General features: G+C 38.0%; 3 protein-coding genes across 3 annotated transcripts; all 3 read left to right on the forward strand.

Annotated features, from left to right (window-relative positions):
* Positions 1-393: 393 nt before the first annotated feature.
* On the forward strand, positions 394-2,244 carry LOC136250510 (uncharacterized). Its single transcript, XM_066042728.1, has one exon. It carries the CDS (start codon positions 522-524, stop codon positions 2,169-2,171), a length of 1,650 nt encoding a protein of 549 aa, XP_065898800.1. The 5' UTR covers positions 394-521; the 3' UTR covers positions 2,172-2,244.
* On the forward strand, positions 2,240-4,130 carry LOC136250512 (uncharacterized). The gene has a single exon (XM_066042729.1). The coding sequence runs from the start codon at positions 2,297-2,299 to the stop codon at positions 3,929-3,931; it is 1,635 nt and encodes a 544-aa protein (XP_065898801.1). The 5' UTR covers positions 2,240-2,296; the 3' UTR covers positions 3,932-4,130.
* An 11,610-nt stretch (positions 4,131-15,740) lies between these two features.
* Positions 15,741-22,922, forward strand: LOC136251877 (hematopoietic prostaglandin D synthase-like). The gene is made up of 5 exons (XM_066044279.1): positions 15,741-15,996; positions 16,280-16,372; positions 18,438-18,547; positions 18,593-18,688; positions 22,641-22,922. The coding sequence occupies exons 1-5, from the start codon at positions 15,861-15,863 to the stop codon at positions 22,806-22,808; spliced, it is 603 nt and encodes a 200-aa protein (XP_065900351.1). The 5' UTR covers positions 15,741-15,860; the 3' UTR covers positions 22,809-22,922.
* Positions 22,923-23,112: the final 190 nt, after the last annotated feature.

Here is a 23,112-nt window from a genome sequence, read left to right on the forward strand (position 1 = left end):
CTTTCTATGTAATATGATCTCCCTATAGCTAATAGTATTAAAATAAAATGTGGCCAGTCTTCACTTACTTAGCCAGTTACTTGATTATCTCCCAAGTAGTTCAGGTTTCATAACCATGTTAGGAAATTGACACATTTATGATCATGAGTACTGCAAATGGTTGGTTCTGTTGAGGGAAGGGAAATTAACCACATCACTGTACATACAGTACACTAGTGTAAACAATTAGTTAAGGCTGCAGCTGAAGCACTTGGCCAGGCCGCGATCACACGTACATTATTCACTTCGCATACAGTAACCATTAGCTACAGTTTGTATAAACAAGATGATGCGGACGTAATACAGATTCAGCACGAAAATCGCACACGTTTGCACTCTGCAAGCCTCATGACGGCCACATTATTCAGCGCGCGAAAATATTAGAACAATGCATTACTTGAGAACTCATTATCATTTTACGCTAGAAGATGCTGGAGGCGTCTGGTGCGCCTTAAAACATCTATGAAAAATATCCGCCGGCCATGTCTACGTACCTGACGTTGGGAGATTTTGGAAAGAAAGTGTCCACCCAATCGGCCGAGTGTCAACTATTGATTAACAATGGACTGTTACAAATGTTCGGATTTAACCACGAAGAAGCGATCCGATGCTTCAAGAAATCACTCACTTACGACAAAAACTGCGCAATGGCGCATTACTTCATCGCCTACAGCAATGCAGCCAACTACAATAACCCAGTGGGACTGGACTATGGGGCTGCTTACAAAGAGACTAAGCTAGCTATGGAGAAAGCTAAACAGGGCAATGTGTCGGAATGGGAGATGGCATTGATCAAAGCCCAGCAGCATCGGTTCTGTTGGCCACCCAACTCAAAACCTTTGGAAGTGTTGAACAAAAATTATGCCAACAAAATGAGATCGGTATACCGAAAGTTTGGACTAGCTGATGCAGATATCACAACTTTCTTTGCTGAATCATTGATGGTTCTGGAACCATGGAAATTGTGGACACCAGCACCAGAGTACAAACCAGGGATCCCTGAGACAATGGAGCTGGTATCTGTATTAGAAAAAGCCCTCAAAGCATATCCAAATCATCCCGGCTTATGTCATTTTTACATTCACACAATGGAGTTATCAGCTACACCGGAAAAGGCTTTGCCAGCAGCAGACTCACTACGCACTAGTGCTTTTGAGCAAGGTCATCTTATCCATATGCCTGGCCATATTGATATGTGGGTAGGACGCTACTGTGAAGCCATTGAAACCAGCAAGAAGGGTATTGCTGTTGACCAACTGTATATGAAAGAAACCGGACATGACATTGAATTCTACAAAATGTATCGAATGCATAATTACCACTTTACAGTTTGGGCTGCAATGTTTGATGGACAGTATGCCACTGCCATTATGTATGCTGAGGAATCTGAGAAGCAGCTTGGACCAGAAACAATTTCATTCATGGTAGAGGATGTGGCGGTGGGTGCCTGTTATCTTGAACCATTTACTTGCCTCCCTTGGCATGTGTTAATCCGGTTTGGCAAATGGGAAGAAATTATTAGTCGTCCATTGAAAGAAGACAAGGACATGTATGCTAGTGCAACTACCACAGCACATTATGCTCGTGCAATAGCATTTGCTGTTACTGGTCGGTTGAAAGAAGCTGACAAAGAACGGAGTAAGTTCTATACAGCATTGCACAGTAAGGCGCTAATTGGCAGGAGCCTCCTTCACAATGCCATGCATGACCCAGAGCGTCATAATGGTATTCTTGACGTTGCTGAAGCTGTGATGAATGGTGAAGTGGAGTATCACAAAGGGAATGTCCAAGAAGCCTTCAAATGTCTTCGTTTAGCTGCACACCGTGACGCTAACTTGGTCTATGATGAACCGTGGGGATGGATGATGCCTGTAAAACATGTAATCGGTGCTTTACTAGTTGAGCAAGGGAAACCTGCAGACGCAGAGGTTGTGTACCGACAGGATCTTGCTCACTATAAGAATAACTTGTGGTCATTGCGAGGATTACATCAGACTTTGGAACAACAAGGGAAGACAGACGAAGCTGAACTCACTCTTAAAGCTTTTGAGAAGGCAAGCGCCCGTAGTGACATAAATCTTTATGCATCTTGTTTGTGTGCTACTAAGCTGTGTTGCCGCAAAACTACATAAATGTCACTAGAATATCTGTAAATACAGTACTTTTTAAATTTATAGTAGCTAATAATTTATTTTCTGTATCATACTTTTGGGCAGCAAAATTTTAATGCGCGAAAATAAGTTTGTTAAGTGGTGTCATGTCTACTTACTTGACTTTGGGAGATTTTGGAAAGAAAGTGACCACCAAATCGGCCGAATGCCAGGTTCTTATCAACCATGGCTTGCTACAAATGTACGGATTTAACCACGAAGAAGCAATCCGATGCTTTCAAAAATCGCTCACTTATGACGCGGACTGTGCCATGGCTCACTACTTTATTGGCTACAGTAATGCTGCCAACTACAACAATCCGGATGGCCTGGATCATGCCGCTGCTTTTCAAGAATCAAAGAACGCCATGGAGAAAGCGAAAGACGGGAATGTATCTGAATGGGAAATGGCTTTGATCAAGGCTCAGCAGTCTCGCTTTTGTTGGCCCCCCGGTTCAGAGTCAGCAGGAATGCTAAATAAAAACTATGCTAACGAGATGAGATCTGTGTATCAGAAGTTTGGAGGTAGTGACGTAGATATTGCTGCCTTCTTTGCTGAATCACTGATGATGCTAGCACCATGGAAGCTGTGGACATCACCTCCAGAATACAAACCTGCAATACCAGAAACAGAAGAGTTGGTTTCTGTTCTGGAAACTGCTCTGAAGGTGTACCCTACTCACCCAGGGCTTTGCCACTACTACATTCACACGATGGAGCTATCAGCCACACCAGAAGAGGCTTTGCCAGCAGCTGATGCACTACGAAGTGGGTTTGAACAAGGTCATCTTATCCATATGCCAAGTCATATTGATATGTGGGTAGGACAGTACAAAGAGGCAATTGAAATCAACAAGAAGGGTATTATGGCAGACAAGCTATATGTAAAACACACTGGGCAAAACAATGAATTCTACAAAATGTATCGGCTCCACAATTACCACTTCACAGTATGGGCAGCATTGTTTGATGGGCAGTTTGCCACAGCCATGGAATATGCTGAAGGCAGTGAGAAACAACTTGGACCAGAAACTGTGACGTTCAAGTTGGATGGTACACCATTGGGTTCCCTGTATCTTGAGCCATTTACGTCTGTTCCTTGGCACGTGTTGATCCGCTTTGGCAAATGGGAGGACATCATTAGTCGTCCACTGAAGGAAGACAAGGACATGTATGCCAGTGCAGTTGCTACTGCACATTATTCTAGAGCTATAGCTTTTGCGGTTCTAGGTCGCTTGAAAGAAGCTGACGCGGAACGAAGTCACTTCTATACTGCACTAAACAACAAGGCACTTGAGTTACGTTACCTGTTTAACAACATCATGCATGACCCTGAGAATCACAATGGTATTCTTGATATTGCTGAAGCTGTTATGAATGGTGAAGTGGAGTACCACAAAGGGAACATTGAGGAAGCTTTCAAGCATCTTCGCTTAGCCATGGAGCGTGACACTAACTTGGTATACGATGAGCCGTGGGGATGGATGATACCTGTACGACATATTCTTGGTGCTCTATTGCTTGAACAAGGGAGAGCTGTAGAGGCTGAAGTTGTGTATAAAGAGGACCTAAAACAGTACAAGGACAACCTATGGTCATTGCTAGGCTTATACCAGGCTTTGAAGCAGCAAGGAAAAGCAGAAGCCGAAACTATTCATAAGTTGTTTGAGAAAGTGAGTGTCCGTGCTGATGTTCCCATTAAAGCATCATGTTTATGTGCTACCAAACTGTGTTGTAAGTAAACTGCTCACACACTGTGCACATACCTGTACTGGTATATTGAAAGTGGAAGTGTTTATAGTAGAACTATTGTTTAATTTTACAATATTATCTAAACAACATTTTTATTGTCTAATTCACAGTGTATATGTAAAACAGTTGGCAGTTTTCTATTATGCTGTGTTCATTTATAATTATACAAACATGCAAGTGAAACATCAATACTTTCATCTCTGTACATAACATTAATGGAATGCTTGCTCAGTAGAAAGTTAATTGTCTTGATTCAAATGAGCCCTTCAAGGTGGGTTATAGATGACTTGCAAATGGTTCCAAATAAGGCTGGTACAAAAGTCCGTTATATGAGCAATAAGTTTACTAATGCTTCATGCAAGACTTGCTTAACTGTTTGGCTATGTGTGTAGGATATATCTATTCATTGCATTTTTACCCTGCAATGGCAGATCCACGGGGGACACATCCCCCCCCAAAGTGGTTAACATTGTACGAGATTGAGATACTCTAATGCACCTATCAATGTATTGCCCCACTATCCCCCTTCAGGCTTAAGTGGGCTTTACAGGGGAATTGGCACGAAACTGCTATTTGAAAATCATTCATTAAGCACCCAAGTATTTTTTTTGTTGTAACTTTCTATGCTATGTCAAATCCCGCGTAAATCCCTGTGTTACAACTAGGGCCAACCCAGAGGGGATTTGACACAGTGGGTTTGCTCTACTATGGGGCATTTGACATTTGGCTGTGTCAAATCCCCACTATAGCCCCATATATTTCTGAGGGGGTAGGGGGTAGTGGGGCAATACATTGATAGGTGCATAATAGAGCAGTCACAGTCATGAGCAGTTGAGCTAGCTATTATATAGCTTATAATTATGGACCTAAAGAATGGCATACACAAGACCAAGCACATTTCATTTGTAAAGTATCCTTGTCCATGCACGGGATAGTGCTGCAGATGCTGTTTTTTTTTTCTCCTATTATACTCAGCAACTATGGAGGTAGTATTATGTGTGGTGACTGTTCTATTAGAGTATTTGACTATAACTCTTGATCAACGTAGTCTACTTAGAAAGGATTTGGATATTTCTCTATAAAATCACTCTACATCAAAATTTTTATCCCTGAAACATATGAAATAGCTTTATATAACTTCTGCAGGGCTGCACTCCCACACCCCTTGCTCCATATGCCTACCACATATACCTTGGTACACCCCCCCATGCCAAACCCTGGATCCGCCCCTGCCCTGATCAAAATGATGAAGTATCTTGCTCAGCACTTCGACTTTGGTCATTAGCCGGCAGCTGGTTAGCACTGGCCACTTATTCTTCACAACTCCAACCACCCACGTGAGTACAAACACAACAGAAATGATACATGGAAACATCAAGTTAATATGGACAACACAAATACAAAAGGCATGTAATCGCGACGTTCATGACTTCTGAGGAAGAGCAGTATCAGCAGTTGTGGCTTGATAACAGTGTCTCCAGCACTACAAGAGATAGATAATGCCTGGATTAATGCTAAGAGTCTGTTTCCAGCTTAGTCCGTGAGTCCGCAAAACACATTATGCCAATACTAAACTAAACAATAAAAAGATAGGCATAATGCACTTAATCAATAAGCACTGTGTTGTCCTTTTTATTATTTATTTGATAGCACTGTACCAGGGTACTAGCTTTGTCCCAGACAATTACAAAGAAAAGTCTAAGTACAGATTAATTCTCTATGAAATAAATAAATTGATTGACATTGATTTTATAACATGTGGGGGTACAGTATTCCATTATCAGGAAATAACTGTTCATGTATAGGCATTTGTTATTATAAATCTGCTGGTGGTGAATCCTCGTTGCTGTATATGAATACTTTTAAATTTGGGATTTTCAGAGGTGTAATATAAAGCATTTTACCATGTTTGTTGGAAAGGTCTTTTGGCCCACCTATGGAGCATTGGGTTTTGAGAGACTGTATTTCATCTATTTGAATCATATCTATCAGATCGGTACATTAAAGTTGTCACTTCTGTAGATTCATCTGAACTTTATTCTATCTATGCAGGAGTACCTCAAGGAACCATCTGGTCACCACTTCTGTTTAATTTATACATCCGCTGTTTCCTACTGTAGTAAAGTATTGTTCAATGATAGGATATGCCAATGCCCGTACCCTTTGGAAAATTATCCCTCAGAAGTCAGACCGCTGCAATGCTGCTGCTCAATTAGCTAAATGCTGATCTAAACGCTTTATATCAATTTGGCTGTCCTCAGAATATAGAATTTGCCCCATTCAAGACATTCTCATTAATTATTTCTAAGACAGATATTTTGAAATATCCACTTTTGTTTCTGAATGATTACAATATTTCTGAAGTTAACTCAACTAATATTCTTGTGGGGTTTACTTTTGACTCTACCCCAAGATCATATTGTGAAGGTGCTGACTCGTGGAAAGCAATAACTTGGTTAGCTACATCATTGTCATAACTTTTAAAACTCTTATGACTGACTCATTCATCCTTTTCAAGTCATTGGTGAGACCAACAATTGAATATGGATATGTTTTCTATTCTGATCCTATTCACATTGTCTTGCCTTACAGACATGCGTTGAAAATATGAGCTTCTCTAAATTTCCATCCTTATGCAACCGTAGAAATGCTGCAATAATGGGCCTTGTTTGTTGCCTGTTAGCTGGTGAAGGACAAGGTAATCTATTGACCTTTTGTCCTAAATTTGTCACCACTACCACAAGAAGATCATAGAGACTTCATGATTAGGACCCTGCTAACCATTTAAGAATTCAGAACCCTTGTGACTTTAGATTTCATACATAGCTGGCAGATTACAGCTGTAGTATGACATATTTTGGAATAAACTTTCTTCAGATCTATTATAACGTGGAGAGAGGGACAGTTGGAGAACTATATTAAGATGCACAAAGATTTTTTAATAATGACTGTATGCCTGTATGTTGAGTATACGGTTCACCGTAAACAAACAACAAAAAAAGTTACAGCAGTGGGTCAAGGGTTTGGGAGTGAGTGGTGCCGGGAGATCTTCTGGACCAGTTTCAACTCTGGACAACTTTTTCCAATGCCCATGGTTACTGTTCTGTTAGACCTGAAATTCTACTTATTATATTGGTTTTTTGCTAGTGTGACTCCGGGCATATTTATTACTCAGTCAAACTACCAAATAACACTAGTACTGCTACCATAATGGTTAATCTATGTATACTAACAAATTGTCAAGTTATTTACATCAGCAGTTTCCCCTGTAGCCATGACAAAATATCAGTCCCTTTTCACACAAATAAAACTAATGCCCATTAGGGCTGGGAGATAATTTAAATCACCTATTGTAAACAAGATGGCAAATTTGCTTATCAAGATAATAGTAGTAAATCTTCATAATCTATTGTAAATCTGGCAACCACAGTCAGACGGAAAACTTGTGGAAAGGCTAGTTTAGGAAGGATTAAAATTTCTGACTTAACAAACACTAGTGTATGACTTTATGTCAAAAAAGATGTTTACAAAACAGTCCCATGATGTCACATCATTATCAAGATAATATCGATTATGAAGATAAACATGGTTGTCACTTATTGAGATATATTATTATTGCACAGCACTAATGCCCATTATACTATAAATTAATTATATAGCAATTTTCAGAGTATGCAAAAGAGAAGAAGTAGCTAATTGTAAAGATGTGTGCCCTTGAAGAAGAAAACAATGAAACTTTGGATGTTCACATATCTTGGTTAAATCAAGCCTTTACCAATTGAAAATGTTCCAGACAATCATGAAACTACACCGAGAAAGAAAATGTCAATTGCAACATGTAGTAGCTATCCACTCACCATTAAATAGACTGATGGCTTTGCATGGCTGAATGAAACTTCCACCCAAGTCTGGAAACTATTATGATCATTAATTGCCTATATTGATCCATCTTTTGACTTTGAAGCAAAACAATATATTAGGGACCGCAAAGGTGTGGGCGTGGTCCATGAAAAACATCACCCAAAAACCAGCCTCACTTTCCCTGACGACAATAAAGCCCAAACAAGCCTTCAGATTGACCCTAAATCCTTTCAACAAGTTGCTATGATTTTTAAAAAAATTATAGAATGGAATTTTTTACTGACATGACTCAGTAACTGACTGACTGATGCCTTCAGACAAGTGTAACTTGATAACGGCTAAGCCTATGGGCTTGATTTTTTCACTGTTTGATGTTGCTTCAGCCGGACATATGCTTTTTGGCATACCACAGTATGTACAATGCATTCTTCATGTACTTACTAGTGTCCTCCTTTGTGTCCCATTCATCTTTGCTGACAGTGAAAGGTGTTGATTTGGCGGTAGTGCATGATGGCTTTCTTTTGTAATGGAGATTGTCTATATTTTTCATAGTGGTTAATTTGATTGCAGAGGTGCTTTTCAAACAGTTCTTGATTCACAATACTGTGTAATGGGTTGAACATATGTAGCTGACAATAAAGCATAATGGATATACTTCACTTTTCAGATGATAATTGATAGCTGGGGTGTGTGGCACCATTTTTTGATGCGGTATATATGCGTGGGTTCACCAGTCATAATAATTTTATTGCACAAAAAAGTTACAAGTATTCACAAAAAATTGGAATTTTCAACTAGAGTAGGGACCATAGTACATCAATAAAAGTACTGAAACAAGCTGGAGTAGTGCATGATATTAAATTACAGTAAAATGTTATATCCCCACTGTGTATTTCCGAGTACAGAAGGGATATAACACTTCTTAGTGTTTTACTATGATTTAATACCGTACACTACTCCAGCACTTTTTATTGATGCGCTATGTATGGTCCCCACTCTAGTTGACAATTTCAAGTACTTGTAAAATAGCTATATGTGTGAGGGATGGAAATTATGAATGTATATTACTTGTGCTTATTCCCTATAATTATATGCAGCTCGTATGTACAAATACCATACAGCAGTACGTAAGTGCTCTATATATACCATAGACATATTACAGATGACTGGCAAAACTGCCTAAAATTAAATCTATGAAATGAATCTGCACATAATACCAAAGCACGTACTTAAATTGCAGCTATTACATTTGCACCGTGAAATATATGTGCATGTATATGTTTAACAACACACATACAACTCTTGCATTTGTATGTTATTAATGTTCCTATAAAGAAGATAACTTTACAATGGTATATATGATTGCTGAAGTGGAAGAGCATCACATGTACACACAATATCTCTGAGCAGCTAAATCATGTTCTGTAGCTGTTCACTGCCTTAGTGCTAGATCTCCGTAGTATATTAAGAAGCATGTGTTTACCAACTGACAAAATTGATTTACAGGCGAGTGGTGCTGACTATTGCCTACACTATGCTCATCTATATGTAAGTCATAAATATGATAACTTCAGTTTCATTCATTGCATGCTTTGAAATTAGTATATATATAAAGATGTTGGCAAATATACTCTTCATACATGTACTGGCCAGTCGTGAACATGTGGCTGATTTTCTGAAGTTGCTTTCTTAATACTAGTAAGCATGTAATTATTATATGTACATGTTATAATGTGTTTGTCTGTCAGCATGCAGTCTTATCACCACTGCAAGTGAAAAGTATTGTTCTAGGTTAAGACAGCTATAGTATTATTATGTGAGAATTGAAGGCAGTATAGAGCTTGTGTTATAAACTTCTGCACGCTTGGCTCTTAGGTGATTTGTGCATTGTGGAAGGGTGTAGCAAGTTTCTGAAGGCATTGTAAACGTTTTAGACAGTTTGTGGCAACAGTGTACATACACAAACCAGTGAGTTATGAAGTAAAATTCAACTACTTCTATAGCAAGTGGCAGTGGAGATACTCTAATACAATTATAGTACAGTCATGCCCTATTAGAGCAGTCAGCTACATTAGGGTCATTCCATGTCAAATCAACAAGGTCACCTCTCAGATTTTGACAAAACTTGGTGTGTTTGTAGTACCTGTGGTGCTTATCACTCATGCAAATTTTAGTTCCATACACCCCGTGGTTTCTGATTTATGACCACAAATATTTTGAATATATATTTCATGAAAAATTGGTCCATCTCTAGTTACAAAATCGACTGTAACTTCGCACTGTGTAAATATTTTTAAACACAACTTTCACTGATGGAAGACTGTTGATTGAGCTTTCCAGTGATCCCTAAATTATGGGATATCTACTTAATTATGGTTCAAAAATACTTTTTTGAAAACTTTAATCCTTTATATTTCAAAAAAAGCTGTTTGAATTTTTTTGTGAATAATGATTTGGTCATGGTCTATGATAAAATTTTTGTGGTGGGACTACAATGGACTCAAGAGATATAATGAATTATGTTGTGGTGTGCAGTGGAATTTGTAGTCTATTATTGCTGTATGGGAGTGGACACCTCCAATAACCACTCACAACAAGGCCATGCCAAGTTTGTCTTACAGAGTAAAGGTGTCTAGGGGGTGTATCCATTCACTGGACTGGACTACTGGACTCAAGTTTTTTTGTTTTTTCTTGACTTTTATCACCAGACTTAACCACAAAAAGTGTTTCAGAATTTGATACCATTCACCAACATAAAACATGTACTAAAACTTGTACTTTGATTACAAAAAATGCACTAAAAGTCTAAAACCTAAGTGCAGTTTGTTATCAAAAATAATTTGCCTACTGCTAGCAATGTTTCAAGCACTGTGCACTGTTAACACTACTAATTCACCCGTCTGTCTTCTCTATAGCCTTCTTGTAAAAAAATAGCACACAATAATTTTACCATGCAATTATGTATGTAACATAGAAATTGCCTATAGCCTTTCAGCGGTCTGCACATTCGCTCTAGCTTTGCCAGCTCTTTGGTTATATTGTTTGTAAATAGCAACGAGTGGGTAGTGTTACAAAGAATTGCTCCTCATTGTGCACACATATTTGCAAAAAATACGGTAACTTTAACAAGAGTTCAAACCAAAGTTGTAAATAAACCACCAAAACTAGCACCTACCTTTTTCAAACACACATCTTTAAACAGGTTGTAGGACCAGGTGTCCTACAGACCTTCAGCACTTGTGCTTAAATAAATTTAAAATAATAGACTATGTACAGTTAGCTGTACGTATGTGCCTCTAATACTCAAGACGAGACGGTATACTACCCTATGTAATCACTTTTAGTGGTTGAAAGAGGTGTCTGTGGTCAAAAAAATGTGTTTGAGCAAATTGTATGTGAGTCCAGTAGTCCAGTCCAGTAATCCAGTCCAGTGAATGGATACACCCGTGTCTAGGTACAGTGCAACCTGTATTAGTGACCACCTGTATTGAAAGACCACTCATGTGCTGCAGTTAATATATACTTATTTAATTGGACATTAATGTATAGCACCAAAACCATCAACCCTTTCTAGCAAATCCAAAAAAATGGTCCTTACTAAACCAGGCGTGTGCCCACAGCCAGCCAAAGGCCTGCTGTAGGTGCATACTTGGTTTACTGAAATTGTTTTCGTAAAAGTGTGTATGTGTGTACCTATCTACCTATGTTTGTCAGTACGCACCCACGTGAGCAAAATCGTTAAATAATGGTAAAAGCAGCTTTTACGTAAGAAGTAAAAGTGAAATGAAGTCTGTATTAAACTTCTACACAGGTGAACTTTGATCTGAGGTGGTTTCTTTTCGGCTGACTGAAATACGGGTGTGGCGGCTTTCCTCAGACTACCTTCTCCTTGAGGTTTTCAGACATTTAACAACTGAAAAACAACGGTGCAGGCCTCATACACTACCAGGAATAGCCTATCGTTTCAAGTTGAAAGGGGGCATATCCCTCATGTACGCGAACAAAAATGAAGAGCAGCTTTGAGGCTTTGTTGAGAGAATTTGTGGGAAAAAACACGTTAGTCACACTATAAAACAGTTTAGAAGATACTTTTGTGCGTAATATGTTGGTAAAAGCGGTTTGGTTAACAAACGCTTCCTTAGCAGTGCATAGCAACGTAATTGAACGAATTACGAAAATTTCATGAATTACAAAATACAAGAATAAGCTAATAATATTATTGCACAACCCAAAACTACCCTATTGTAAAATAGTAATACATAGTTGGTTAATTCATAGTAGCATATACTGTCTATAGTTAATTCAGCTAGCTGCATGGCGCCTGGTTTTTAGAAGTAGCACAACATCAACTTGTTAGACAGGTTGACTTTAAATTACAAATCTGACCACCATATGAAGAAGTTTTTACATGGAACAGACATAATTTGGCTTAATCATAGAACACTGCAATTTTCGCAAACTAATCTGCAGAACTAATTCACAGTGCTAATGTAGTGAAGGTTAATGGCTGTCAAGACATCAAAATACCGTGTAGCATCCCCTTGCAAATATCCTTTCAATTCGCCATAGAAAAAGTAAGTGATTTTCAACCTTAAAATGATGCGCTTAAGTTTCCTCTGATTTTCTTCTGCTATAGCTCATCTTAATCGCTTTTCACAGCTCTTTCCAAATCTGGTTTGGAATCCGAGGTATCTATCATGTGTTGCAGGTTATTACGCCTTTTGTTGCATGCCCCCGAAATGCCCAATACAAAATGTATGGGGAAATTTGCTACACCCGCGCGATTGATTTAAGCTATTTTGACGCACCTAAATTTCGGGACTTCTTTTGGTATCATTGTACTCACAGAGAGTTTCTCTACATGTATCAAATTTGGAAAGTTGCTAAACAGACTCGAGGTGGGCGGTACACGATAATTAATTAATTTTTAATGGTTTTTCAATCAAAATGTATTGGACATACCTGTTCCAGCTGGCATTTTTGCCATGGACAAAAGTATAGCAAATGTCCGCAAACTTCTTGATATACATGTGTCCATAAACATATCATGTGAATGTTGTACTGTCTCTTCAGAAATGTCTTCTTTATCAAGTTGAATCCCACTGTAGTGGACTTAGCCCTATTTAAGTTGCGTATGTGACTGCATAGTTATGTATAACAGAACTTCTCAAAAGGGATACCTGCACACCTTGATAACCAGGACACCTGTTTATACTCCCACTCTAGTGGTGCACATACCTTTGAACCAAGATACTTCTGTGACCTCTGTAATATGAGCACTTTATTAAAATCCTAGGAATGGAGGGTTTTACCCATATACATGCATTACTTGCACCTCAATATGTGAAATAAATTTATAGTTACTTTATATTTGTGCCCACTTTGAAGATCAAGACAAAAATTCATGCACATACTTATGCAATAGATAAACATGTTTACCATATATTTTCATGTGTATTTAACATTTGCCTGTACTGATCTTCAAAGCGTAAATGCAAAATACTTTGAAAAACCATTTAGTAGTTACAGTACTATAAATCACACATGAGGTGCAAGCAAGTGTTAATAATATTAAAAAAACTCTTGGTACAAGTAATACATCTACTGCATACAGTGTGACTCTTCTCATTATTTCCTGGACCATTGATAAAGTGTTCAATTTTTAAGAAACCACAGACTTCTTGGGTCCAAATGTACGTACTTTTATAAAGTGAGATCATAATCATGAATGGCTATCAACAGCCTGGGGGTCCTTTTTGAGGAGGTCCGTTGTACTTATGCATCCATGTACATAACTTGAATTGTGTAGAGTACTTAATAAATAAGGTATTTCTGAAGAGATGGTACCACATTTACATGTTAATGGATACATGGTGATCTCATTTAAAGTCCACCTTCCGTTTTTGGATTTGCTAGAAAGGGTTGATGCTTTGGTGTTATACATTGATAACCAACTAAAGAAGTATAAATTAACTGCAGCACATAGGTCGTCTTTCAATACAGGTGGTCACTAATACAGGTTGCACTGTAACTAGACACCTTCACTCTGTAAGACAAACTTGGTATGGCCTTGTTGTGAGTAGTTATTGGAGGTGTACACTCCCATACAGCAATAATAGGTTACAAATTCCACTGCATACCACAACATAATTCATTATAACTCTTGAGCCCATTGTGGCCCCACCACAAAAATTTTATCAAACATAGACCATGACCCAGTTAATATTCACACAAAAATTTGAAGAATTTCAAACAGACTTTTTTTGAAATATAAAGGACGAGTATTTTTGAACCATAATTAAGTAGATATCCCAAGGATCACTGGAAAGGTCGATCAACAGTCTTCCATCAGTGAAACTTGTGTTTAAAAATATTTACACAATGTGAAGTTACAGTCGATTTTGTAACTAGAGATGGACCAATTTTTCATGAAATATTCAAAATATTTGTGGTCATAAATCAGAAACTACAGGATGTATGGAGCTAAAAATTTGCATGAGTGATAAGCACCACAGGTACTACAAACATACCAAGATTCGTCAAAATCCAAGAGGTGACCCTAAATTCCTTGTTGATTTGACATGGGATGATCCATTATGATATTAGAGCATTCAGTATGTAACAAGTGAGGCAACAAATCACCAAAAGAGGTCAGCTACGCTACAAGTTACCCTGTAGAGAATTCAGCTGTATACAAGTTACCCAGTAGAAAAGTTCAACTACAAGACAAGTCCCCCTGTAGAGAGTTCATCTACGTTACAAGTCACCCTGTAGAGTTCAACTACAATATAAGTTACCCTAGAGAGTTCAGTTACATTACAAGTCATTCTTTAGAGAATTTGACCACAAGAATTAAGTCACCCTGTAGAGAGTTCAGCTACAAGTCTTCCTGTAGAGATTTCAGTTACATCACAAGTTACCCTGTAGAAAGTTCATGTCACCCTGAAGAGAGTTCAACTTTATTTACATAACAAGTACCTGTAGAGAGTTCAGCTATGCTACTAGTCACTCTGCATATAGAGAGTTCAGCTACAAACAGGTTACTTGCAGATAGTTTTGCTACAAACAAGTTGCTCTGTGTAGAGCTCAGCTATGTTACAAGTTGCCCTGTAGAGAGTTCAGTTACAAAACAAATAGAAAGTTCAACTATACATTACCAGTCACCCTGTGGATAGTTCAGTTACAAGTTGCCCAGAGTGTTCCGCTACAAGAAAGTCACCCTGTAGTGTTCAGCTACACACAAGTCTCTCTGTAGAGTTCAGTGCTTATCATTGTTCTCTCAGACAGTGCAGTCATGCTTAATCAGACAAAGTAAAAGTAACTAGGAGTGGAGTATGTCCATGCAATATAGACAAATAACATGTCCAGTGTATATCATTTAGATTGTTTTATTAGATTGATTTATGTGCATTCATTGATAGCATAGAATAGACCATTGACATTACATAACAGTTCCCATTTTTAATACAGGATGCTAAGTGATAATTATATAATAGCTAGAGCAAGTGATCTTTTTTTTTTTTTTGGTCTTCAACTTACTTATAACTAGGCTGAAGTTGCAATTCCAAAGTGGAACCCCCCTTTTAAAAAGTCTGGATCCGCCCCTGTGCTGCACACCTCCCTGTAGCAGGGTTGCATTGAGAAATAGCACGGGCTGAACTAGTCAAGAAAATGTCTGATTCTTTGTTTCCCATTAGCCGGGATAGCAAAACCTTTCAAGGTATACTTGGACTTGCTGACTGTTCTATTAGAGTATATAATCAAATCTTACGTTTCTGTTATATGTCTCCCAACATGATGGTCAGGAGTCCAGTTGCTTCATCATCCATCATTTCACAGTAGAGGCTTCACCATAGATCTATGATTGCACCCGTAGAAGTTCAGTTATCACGAGTTAGTACGTGAGTAGCTAGTCTCGCGCGCCCAACCTTTATTGGTTTAGCACTAAACACGCACTAACACGTGTTTTTAAAGTTTAAAGTGTTTCTCTCGCTGTTTCTACTGGTACAGTACCCGAGGCGACTTACTCCATCCCTCCTTTCTTTCTTCACAAGTACTATGACCTCCTACAAGTTATACTACTGGAATGCCAAGGGAGCGACAGAGTCAATCCGTATCATTTTTGCACAAGCTGGAGTGAAGTATGAAGACGTTCGATTTGAAGGAGAAGACTGGGGAAAGAAGTATAAGCCAGGTAAGGCCATTGCTTTATTTGTAGGGTATGTATCATGTATCCACCACGGTGTACCGAGGACGTGCACAATTAATTCAGTAATGCCTGAGGCTGAGTGCCATGTCTTATGCCACTGAGCTGCCGGCATTTGAGATGGTTGCAGTCAGGACGCTAGCAATTATGTCAAGTATCTTTTTTTTTGTTTAGTTCATGGTTCCATATTGTTGTACTGTGGTGTAATATGCATATTATATTGTTTTAACAACTTTAAAGATGTTCTTCACCTTCTCATGATCATTTTCAGAAATGCCATTTGGACAAGCACCAGTCCTTGAAGTAGATGGCACCAAGATTGCTGGGAGCATCAACATCCTACAGTACTTAGGAATGATATTTGGTTAGTACTACATATACTGGTACACTGGGCAGATGCGTGCATGCTAAACCCTAAATTGACCATAATTGTGTTAGGTGGGGCTGGGTACTCACCTGTATCTGCTAATAATGTATTTTTGCAACCAAGGGGAGTGACAGTATCTAGCCAGCTACCATCAGTGTAGTGTTACATTTTGACTGAGCCTACATAATATTGTCTTGAGAATGGTGCATGGTGGTAGCAAAACTTCTTGTTTCATCTGTAATTTTTGTTTGCAGTAATGCAGGGTTGAAACATGGGTTTAGTGTAAGGCATTACTTATTCTGGAGGTGCCTCTAGGCTATGATAATTAGTGTGGGTGACCATTCCCTGTTCAGACCAAACAACAGGTTTAGATGTCAACTTAATATTGGCGCGAAGTTAAGAACTGAGAACAAAGTCAAGAAGTGAAAGTGGAAGTTTGTGCTGGTCTTTGTTTGCCCTCCCACTTTAGCTGATGTGAATGGGCTAGTGCCATAGCCATCCCCCAAGGGGTGTGTGGAAGCTTTAATCAGCATGTTTTCATGTCTAATGCAGTCTGGCACCTGGGGGTACTAAATAGCTACAGCACAATTGTCCATGGGAAGGTACAAGCACTGGAATGGACTACTGGACTGGTATTTTTTGGTTTGTGATTGCATTTTTCAGCACTTTTGTTAGGTACATTGGCTGTTACACTTTCTTCAACACATTTTTTTAGTCATAGCTGCTTGAATATGAGTGTGACATGTCCCAAGATTATTTTATTAGCTGTGGTTGGCATTATATTGATCTCCCTATTGTTATTTTTTTTAATCTTGATGCCTTCTTTACCAAATGATTCTATTTTGCAGTTAAGAAATATGCACATGTGTGATGATACCAATGTGTACATAAACAAGTATTGGTACAACACATAATACATGTAATAGTTGTAACATGGGTAATGAGGGCTTTGCCTAATATGTATGCCTGACAGCCCGAGGGCTGAGGGAGAGATAATAGTCAAAAGCCTGAATGCCCCATGTTGCAGTTAATATGTAACACTTCCAATCTGTAGCAGGCTAATAGCTTATGCCGGGCGATTAATCACCCAAGCCAATACGAGTGCAACCACTAGATGTGTTGTACAGTATATGCATTCATGAAAGATTTGGTTATGGGTCAGCAGCTCGTACATGTATATCATACACTGTGTCTTCAGGAAAGTCTAACAGTATCTCTCTTCAATACTGCTTACATTTGGGGATCAAGCATTGGTATTAAAATTTACTATCAATATATACACATTAAATTTGAAACAGGGCATGCTATATATACAAGTAGTCTGCAGTAGGATGATTTGGTGGAGAATGTACCAAGCAGGCATTTCTTTTTCAAATGCAACTGGAATGTAAAAAAAATGAAATTAAAAACAAAACATCGGTTCAGTAGTCCAGTCTATTGATCCAGTCCACTGTTTGTACCTATTGTCCATATACCCAGCTTCTTACCTCTAGATTCCAGTACTCTTGCCATGGTGAGCACCTCATCCAGAGCCATAAAGTTAAAAGATACAAGCATTCACATTAACAATGTACATTGTCTTTTGTTTGTTGTTGTGTCTTTTAAAATCTTTCCAAAACACATAGAAAATTAATGAATCACTGCTTGTGATTAAATGTTGTTACAGATGGTTAGCCCCTCTATATCTCAGAAATTTTATAAAGTACTTGAAACTTGGTAATTAATTTGTGGATATCCTTGCCCACATCATCATTGGGTCTCTAAATTGTGTAAAACTAGTTACAATATACCATAACCTAGTTGTTAGTGCCATACCACATTTCTGAACTTCCACACTTCTAACATGTGTTCTATTAGGATAGTTGTACTGACTAACTTTTCTATTAATGGTATTGCCAAGCTTAAGATAAGGATGGTACTGGGGCTGCTTTTTCTTATTAAACCAGTAAAGCTAGATAGTGTCATGTTTTGACCAGTGTGTGGAGGTCAGACTGTTGTCATGGTCTGCTGATCCATTATGATGTGATGTGTGAAGTTGACTGGTGCCCGTATTAACCCACAGGAATGACTGGTAATAATGATTTGGACAATGCTGTGTTGGGAGGAGCTTCTGATTACATTTCTGACATATCCATTAGTATGTACAAGATTTGGTTTGCCAAGGATGATGAGGTTATTGTCAGTTTGTGGTCATAACTACATCATGTACTTTAACAGGCTGAGAAGATTGCTGAGTTCAAAGAGAAGACTGTACCTCAGATGTTTGGTGTTCTTCAGAAGCATGTGAAGAATGGACACTTTATTGGATCTGAGGTTGGTAATGGCATGCTGTATTCTTCCTGTGTCCACAAATGGACATAGGAAAGTTACTGCAGGCCTGCTGGTTCTGAACAGCAAGGGCAATAGATTGTGCAGTTTCAAAGAATTGATATTTAAAATACTCCAATAGTGTAATCTGAACCTCTAGTATATCAGCTACTTTCTTGATGGAGTTGATATTTTCTTCGAATCCTATTTAGTAAAAGGAGCATATGTAATGGTATGGAGTCTGTACAGTATTATTGCTTATCTGTAGGGGCTCAACCAGCTCAGAAATGTTCCACTGAATTGTACGTATCTCCCATTAGCTAGTGTTATTGTGTGTGTGTGTGTGTGTGTGTGTGGTAAATAGTACTGCTACATTGTGATAGTCTTGTTTTATGTTATAGCAGAAAGTGTTCCAATGCACAACCATTGTACATACAGTAGAACCTTTGTTAAATAACTGAGGACAGCCCTTATAGACTTCTAACAATACAAAAAAAGAAAAACAGTAAAACTTCACCAACATCAGTTGGTCCCAATTTGTCTGTTGTAGAAGTTTTCTGGTGCCAAAGCAGGCAAACAGTACTACACAAGACTAAATGTTAGAATGATCTTGGTAATGTTCACTACCTTGCTAAACATTTTGTTTACTTGTTGGCCTGTCTAGTTTATTTTAGCTTTCATCTTTGTTGCAGCCCATGGAACTATCTATTGCTAAGCTTTGCCAACCAGTTCTGAGTGGCTTCAGAAATTATGAATGTTAGTGCTACGTTTAACTTTGTGGCTTGCTGATCCTTTGGCGGACAAGCATGAAGCGAAAAAAATCTACCTAGTTGCTATCTTTGTACAGAAAATTTAGACAACCATATAAAGGAAATATAACTCAGTTATTGTTTCTCAATGACTTCAATACACTTTTATGGGTATCCAATGCTAATTGCATCCCCAGACACTTCATTGAACTGATCTATTATTAGTGTTCTGCTGATACAGCAAAATACCGATTTGAGATTGAAACTCATTAGTGAATTTCACTAATATGGATACTGATATTGGCCATATAATTTTATACTTAATTATATTGTACTTGTTTGTACATAGCTAAAGGATGCTATTTATTTGTATAGTGAACTAGATATCATATAGTACGGTAAGGATCATGGAGGTTTGGGTCACCCCAAAACCAGCTTCACAATACCATCCTGGCACCTTGGCAGTGTTGGTTAGGTGTAACCAAGCCCAAAAGTGCCTTCAGTATGACCCTAAATGCTTCCAATAAATTAAAAAAAGAATTATTCAATGAAATTTTGTACTGACCAACTGCATACCCTGATGCCTTCAGGTAAGTGTAACTCGATAATGGCTAAGGCTACAAGCTTGATTTTTTTTTGTGCTGTTCAACGTTACTTTATCCCGAGATGTGCCTTTTGGCATACTGCAGTACATAGAATGCACGAATCATACCTTTGTCCTCCTTTGTGTTCCATTTCTTTTTGCTGACAGCCCAAGGTGTTGATTTGCGGTAGCGTGATGCATAGCTTTCCTACACTTGTAAACAGGAATAATCCGTATTTTTCGTAGTGACTGTATTGATTGCAGAGGCGCTCCTACTACTCTTCGTTTGTAGCACTGTGTAATGGGCTGAACATAGCTGAAAGCGAAGCATAGTAACCACTTCACTTTCAAGTCAGTAATTGATAGCTGGTGTGCACGTTCAGACAAAACATTAACTCTAGTACCATCCTTTTCTTTGATGCAGTATGTGCAGGTTCACTAGTCATAATGTTACAAGTAAAGAAAGAAGTATAAGCAATAATTAGGAATATTAAGTTTGATTAGGGATCATAGAAAAGAAAGTAGGGAAACAAGGGAGGTCACCTACACAGTCTATACTGAATTAGGTATCAAATGTTCACTAGTATATGTGACCATCTCAGCAAAAAAACCCGACTTGTTTGCACAAGCATGCATATTGAGAAAAATGAAATTTAAAATAATTCATAAAATTACGCATGCTACAAAGAAAGAAAAAATGCAAGTTTTTATCCGGCCAGTACTTGAAGAAGGAAGACTCAAATCAATTAAAACTATATACCATATTATTCACCTGCTCATGGAGAGTTTGAAAATCTTCTGTAGTTCCAACGGAATGCATGTTGTGTGTGTTTGTTTACAATGTGGTAAACGTAAACGAGATCGTCATCATTTCTTATACCAAACTCCCTTCATATCCATGTTTGCAAGTGACTACAGCGCTAACACTATACCTTTGCTGATGTACTAATCCATGGTGAACATTTTAAGCCAATTTGCAACATTGATTCATTCCTTGGACACTACAGATAATGCTGAGAAATTCTGAAAAAATTCCAAAACTCTGAAAAACACTCTGAAATTGCACGAACAAATCGGGTTTTTGCTAAGACGGTCACAAATCTGCAGGTGTAGGCAACCTTCCTTGTTTCCCTACCTTTTTCTATGATCCCAAATCGAACTTAAAATTCCTTATACTTGTATATAATAGTTTCCTTCCAAGTTAACTATGTGTAACTGTTCTATTAGAATATTTGTGGTGATTGTTCTATTAGAATATCTTAATCTTTAACGTAAATGTGATAAGTTGCAACCATATCCTGCACCTTTTATGCTCTCAGTGTTATTTTCAGTCTATTATATGCCTCTAATTTTGTGACGTAATTTGATAATTGGTGCAACTGGTTGTAATTGGTACTGGAATAACATAATAACAGACAGAGGAGGAAGTGCTACGCTGGGTGATTACTATCAAACTGCTAAACAGAGCTCTGCTACTGTATCACCTACTGATAACTAATTTATCACCCTGTGACAGCTACTCAGACTAGTTTGTGACATCGTATCAACCACGAATGATATAGCAATGGACAGAGTTGGGGTAGTTACTTTTATAAAAAGTAACAATAGTTACTCATTACTTTTATCCCATGTAACTTTGTTACAGTTACATTTTTATAGGTAACTAAGTATTTAGTTACTTGTTACTTTCATAATTAAGATATAATTGTTGGTTAAATTTTTGTAACATGATTATTTTACCCAGAGCAAAGGAAGAAGAGAACAATATAATAATTATATGTACACTTTCTGAAATAACAATTCTGTAGCAATTTCAGTTCAGTTTCAACTTATGTCAGTTACTCAAGCTGAATCGTGGAGAACAGTACACAGAAAGTGTCTATTTAATGTGGCTGTAGCACAAAAATCGAAGTGCTTTTGCTTAGCATAATTACCTATAGTTACAATGTAAATATTGTTACTAGTTCCTGTTGCAACTTAGTTACTTTTCAGGCAGTTATAACTAGTTACATATCTTTAGTTACAAAGTAACTAGTTACCCCTAACTCTGCCAATGGAGCAAATAGCCTAATATGGAAATGTTAATACAAACAGCACAATAAAATGGTTAATCCATTACACAGTACAATCGAACCACTAAATATTTAACATTTAGTAATACTGACATACCGAGAATAGCAGGAGTTGTCCTACTATCACCACAGTTTATAGCCTGTATGTATAGTGTTTATCCAGTAGCTACAAAGTTAAATTTAGACTAAATCTTGAGCATTCACACTAACAGGAACTAGAACTCACTACAAAGAAATTCAAACATCAGTTACCTGTTGCATGTGCACTGGGATTTAAAATACCATATACTTTGTTGATATTGTTGTTACACTTGTCCTTGGCTTAGTTGTGTAATAATGTCCTTGCAACAGGCTAGGACTATATCATACTGTCATGTGATTGCATGTCATAACTGATAGAATTGTGTCATTACAACAGTGGCTAGGCAGTGTGTTAGTGACACAATCCATGTCCATTTTCTTAACCTGATTCATTGTTCAATGCTAATTACACTGTTATTGATGTACATCATGTGTAGTTGTAAATGTGTATTTGTTACTTTTCCTTTGAACAGAAGCTCTCGTGGGTGGACATTCAAGGATATTATATGTTGGACAGTGTAGCAAGTCACTTTAATGTCAACCTAGCTGACTACCCTGAGCTCCAGAAACTTCATGATGATGTAGCTGCTCAACCAAACATTAAGAAGTGGTTGGAGACAAGACCCAAGACTGAGCATTAAACTATGGATACGTTTGTACTGAAAAGTGATCCTTTTGATTTAGCTACTTTTATGTGCACTATAATATTATAAAAATGTTTAACCAAGCATAATCACAAACTGTATTTATGCATATTTAGCTGTAGATGTGGCTGTTCATATATCTAGTAATTCTGGTGGAAAGGGCATCAAGGCCGGGCTGATAAAAAAATTGACTTGCAGTGCGGATCTTGTAGTTTCCATTCAACCGAGTCGACGCGAGCCCAGGATAAAAATTCTTCGCCTGCACGTGATCATAATTCAGGGATTTTCAAAGGGGGTTTTA

Source organism: Dysidea avara, chromosome 3 (genome assembly GCF_963678975.1).
Source record: "Dysidea avara chromosome 3, odDysAvar1.4, whole genome shotgun sequence".
NCBI lineage: Eukaryota > Metazoa > Porifera > Demospongiae > Dictyoceratida > Dysideidae > Dysidea > Dysidea avara.

Coding starts and splice junctions, on each gene's coding strand:
- LOC136250510 (XM_066042728.1), top strand. CDS start 522: ATGTCTACGTACCTGACGTTGGGAGATTTTGGAAAGAAAGTGTCCACC.
- LOC136250512 (XM_066042729.1), top strand. CDS start 2,297: ATGTCTACTTACTTGACTTTGGGAGATTTTGGAAAGAAAGTGACCACC.
- LOC136251877 (XM_066044279.1), top strand. CDS start 15,861: ATGACCTCCTACAAGTTATACTACTGGAATGCCAAGGGAGCGACAGAG. Junction 16,373..18,437: donor GTACTTAGGAATGATATTTG/GTTAGTACTACA, acceptor ATTAACCCACAG/GAATGACTGGTAATAATGAT. Junction 18,548..18,592: donor GGTTTGCCAAGGATGATGAG/GTTATTGTCAGT, acceptor GTACTTTAACAG/GCTGAGAAGATTGCTGAGTT.